General features: G+C 30.6%; 1 protein-coding gene across 1 annotated transcript; it reads left to right on the top strand.

Annotated features, from left to right (window-relative positions):
* The first annotated feature begins 1,534 nt into the window (after window positions 1-1,534).
* On the top strand, window positions 1,535-2,548 carry LOC132032753 (protein NDR1-like). The gene has a single exon (XM_059422454.1). It carries the CDS (start codon window positions 1,797-1,799, stop codon window positions 2,415-2,417), a length of 621 nt encoding a protein of 206 aa, XP_059278437.1. The 5' UTR covers window positions 1,535-1,796; the 3' UTR covers window positions 2,418-2,548.
* The last annotated feature ends 267 nt before the right edge of the window (window positions 2,549-2,815 follow it).

Here is a 2,815-nt window from a genome sequence, read left to right on the forward strand (position 1 = left end):
AGTCACAACAACATTTTTTAACATATTTTGAAAACAAAATTTCAAATCCCAAATTCTGGCTAAAATCTGTTTTTGGGCCAAGATCTATGTTTTGACTTTTTCAAAAGTTTTAGAAACTATCCCAAACTTTTGTATTTTATACAAAAGCACCGTCTATTTATAACTCAACTAATTATCTATTTATGACTTTAATAATATTCATCCTCCATTAAAAGTATTTATCATGTTTAACGATTAAAAGCGATGTCTTATAAAGTGAACGAGCTAAGTTGTGCCCAAACAGTAGAAAAATAAATCCTAAGGAAAATTGCTCTGCCATATCTAGAAATCTGTTGCAAAGATAAAAATGGATCTTTGTATTGTAATTTGAATTGTAGTAATAAATGTGTTATTAGCAGTTGTTATTAAAATATCATGTTCTGCATAATTTGAGACTAGCAAATATGTATGTTTTGTACAATTGGGTATTCTTGATAATTTTTAAAACTTATGGGTATAAGTAATGTATCATGTTTCCTAAAACAAAAAGTGAAATATGTTTTAAAAATCTATGGCCAAATACATTTTCAAAACTTGAAAAACTTCACCCAAATAAATTTTTTCAAAACTTTTTTGGGAATCTATGGCCAAACGCTAGCTTAGTTGATAGTCCACTCATTGAAACAACAAATATAGATTTGAAAAACGGTAAAAAGACACGTTAAGTAAATACTTGGTAGGTAAAGTTTCACTTAGAAAGAAGAGTGTCAAAGGAATATTTACAAGTTAAGAGAGGCAAAATATGTAATAAGCCTAAAATCGAAAAATTAGAAGGGAAGCGTTTGAAGTAAATGACATTTTGTTTTTCTATAACGCCAAATATTTCTAACTAAATTTAGTACTAAAACAATTGAGATATCTTAAATTGAAGAAGTGTCAGATTTGATAACTGAAACACATATTTTATTTATAATTCAATTATATGTCTTTAAGAATATAAAAAATTAGAACCAGCTAAAGAAAGGATATCTAAAATCATTAGGTGCAAGTAATGAATTTTATTTTAGTTTCTCGAGAAAACGTGTGTAAGCTTTTCTTTTTTATGAAAACTGACTTTGGATTGTCCTTTTTTTTTCTTTTAAAATATTTCCTTTGTTTCCATTTGTGTGACACTTTCATTTTAGTTAGTTTCAAATAAATGATGCATTTATAATTTAAAATAATTAATTTTCCATTTTATCTTTAAGAGAAGTTTTTATAATCATATAAATGTTATGACATATTTAAGGTCATAAATTTTAAAAAGTTTTATAACTATACAAATGGTATGACATATGTTAGTCTATAAATTTCAAAACTATTTATTATTTTTTTAAATCCCATGTTGTTTCAAACTATATATGTTACACAAATTGAGACGGAGAGTAAGTTTTACTAGATTCTTGGAAACTACTCCAACATTGTTGAATTGTTCCATGAAATTTCACTGGCAAGTAGCAACCACTATCTAAGGGCAAGGAAGAAAATAGCAAACAAAATGAGGTCCAAAATAGAAGAGTCATTGACCCAAGTCTTCTTTTAAGAATTAAATAAGCAGAAAACCGCATGACTTGTTGAGAATCATGTCTTTAAAAACCACAGAAGTTAATCTCAACAATGTACTTCTCAAGAAAATTGTTCCACCACTCCCCTCTACTCTCATCTTAATTTCTTCTTCATCTGTTTTTCTATCTTTGATAACATTATTCCATTGGAAAATAGTGCATTCAGTTGAATGTGTTAAGGTCAAATCTTGAACTTGTCTTTAACTTTTCAATATGTCTTATTACGATTCTTCCTCCAAAAACTCATCATGTGCTTGTCACTGCTTCAAATTAATAGTGAGTTTAGGCGTCACAGCTCTGATCCTCTGGCTAAGTCTACGTACCACGAAGCCTAAATGTTCCATCGGAAATGTTTATGTGCGAGGCCTCGACAAATCAATCAACTCCAACAACAATTCAACAATGCGAGACAACAATCTGTCGTTTCAGCTCAATCTGAAGAATGAAATGAAGGACAAGGGCATCCGCTACGACGATATTAACCTCAAATTCTACTATGGTACAAACACCAGTCACCCTATTGGTAATTTCACATTTGATGGATTTAAGCAAGGCAAAGATAAAGAAGCTTTTAAAAGTGGCATGATTGAGACTAATAATATGCCATGGGATGATGCAATTAAGACTGTTTCAAATGGATCTAAGGCAATTTTTAGAGTTGATGTGAGTAGTAGAATTAAGTACAAAATTACATTTTGGTATACTAAGAAACATAATTATTTTGTGGAGAATAAGGTTGAAGTTGATGATACTGGTAAATCTAGTGCACAACAACTTCATTGTTGTTTTGGGGTTTTTGGACTTACATTATTTGTTTTGTCATTTTTACTTTAATATATTAGTTTTGGGGTTCATGAAGGAGAAGAATCTTCTGACTATTTAATTTAGAGTACTTTTTTGTCATTCTCTCTTTCCAGGTTGTAAAGGACTTGTTCCTAGAAATTGCATTGGTTAATGTTCATATTTTCCTTTCTTTTTTAACATTACTATTGTTGGGGATTAGGTTCTCCATGACCTGCAAATATGAGATCACTTGTAGTCTCCATCCAAAGCAATTCAAGCAATCCTTTTGAACTATCGTAGGAATTCCCTATACACATCTAGGAGCACCCCTTCCTGCATATTCATACAGGACCCGAGTAGGCAGGTCGAGGTCCCATGAGTCTGTGTCCTTTGTATTCAGCTACCGATATACTTTTCATGGTTAATTGAGATTTCTTGAGTACTTATAC

The sequence above is a fragment of the Lycium ferocissimum genome, chromosome 10, assembly GCF_029784015.1.
Source record: "Lycium ferocissimum isolate CSIRO_LF1 chromosome 10, AGI_CSIRO_Lferr_CH_V1, whole genome shotgun sequence".
In the NCBI taxonomy this organism is placed as follows: Eukaryota; Viridiplantae; Streptophyta; class Magnoliopsida; order Solanales; family Solanaceae; genus Lycium; species Lycium ferocissimum.

Bases quoted from the DNA above. Each gene is read 5' to 3' on its own strand.
- LOC132032753 (XM_059422454.1), top strand. From the start codon at position 1,797: ATGTCTTATTACGATTCTTCCTCCAAAAACTCATCATGTGCTTGTCAC.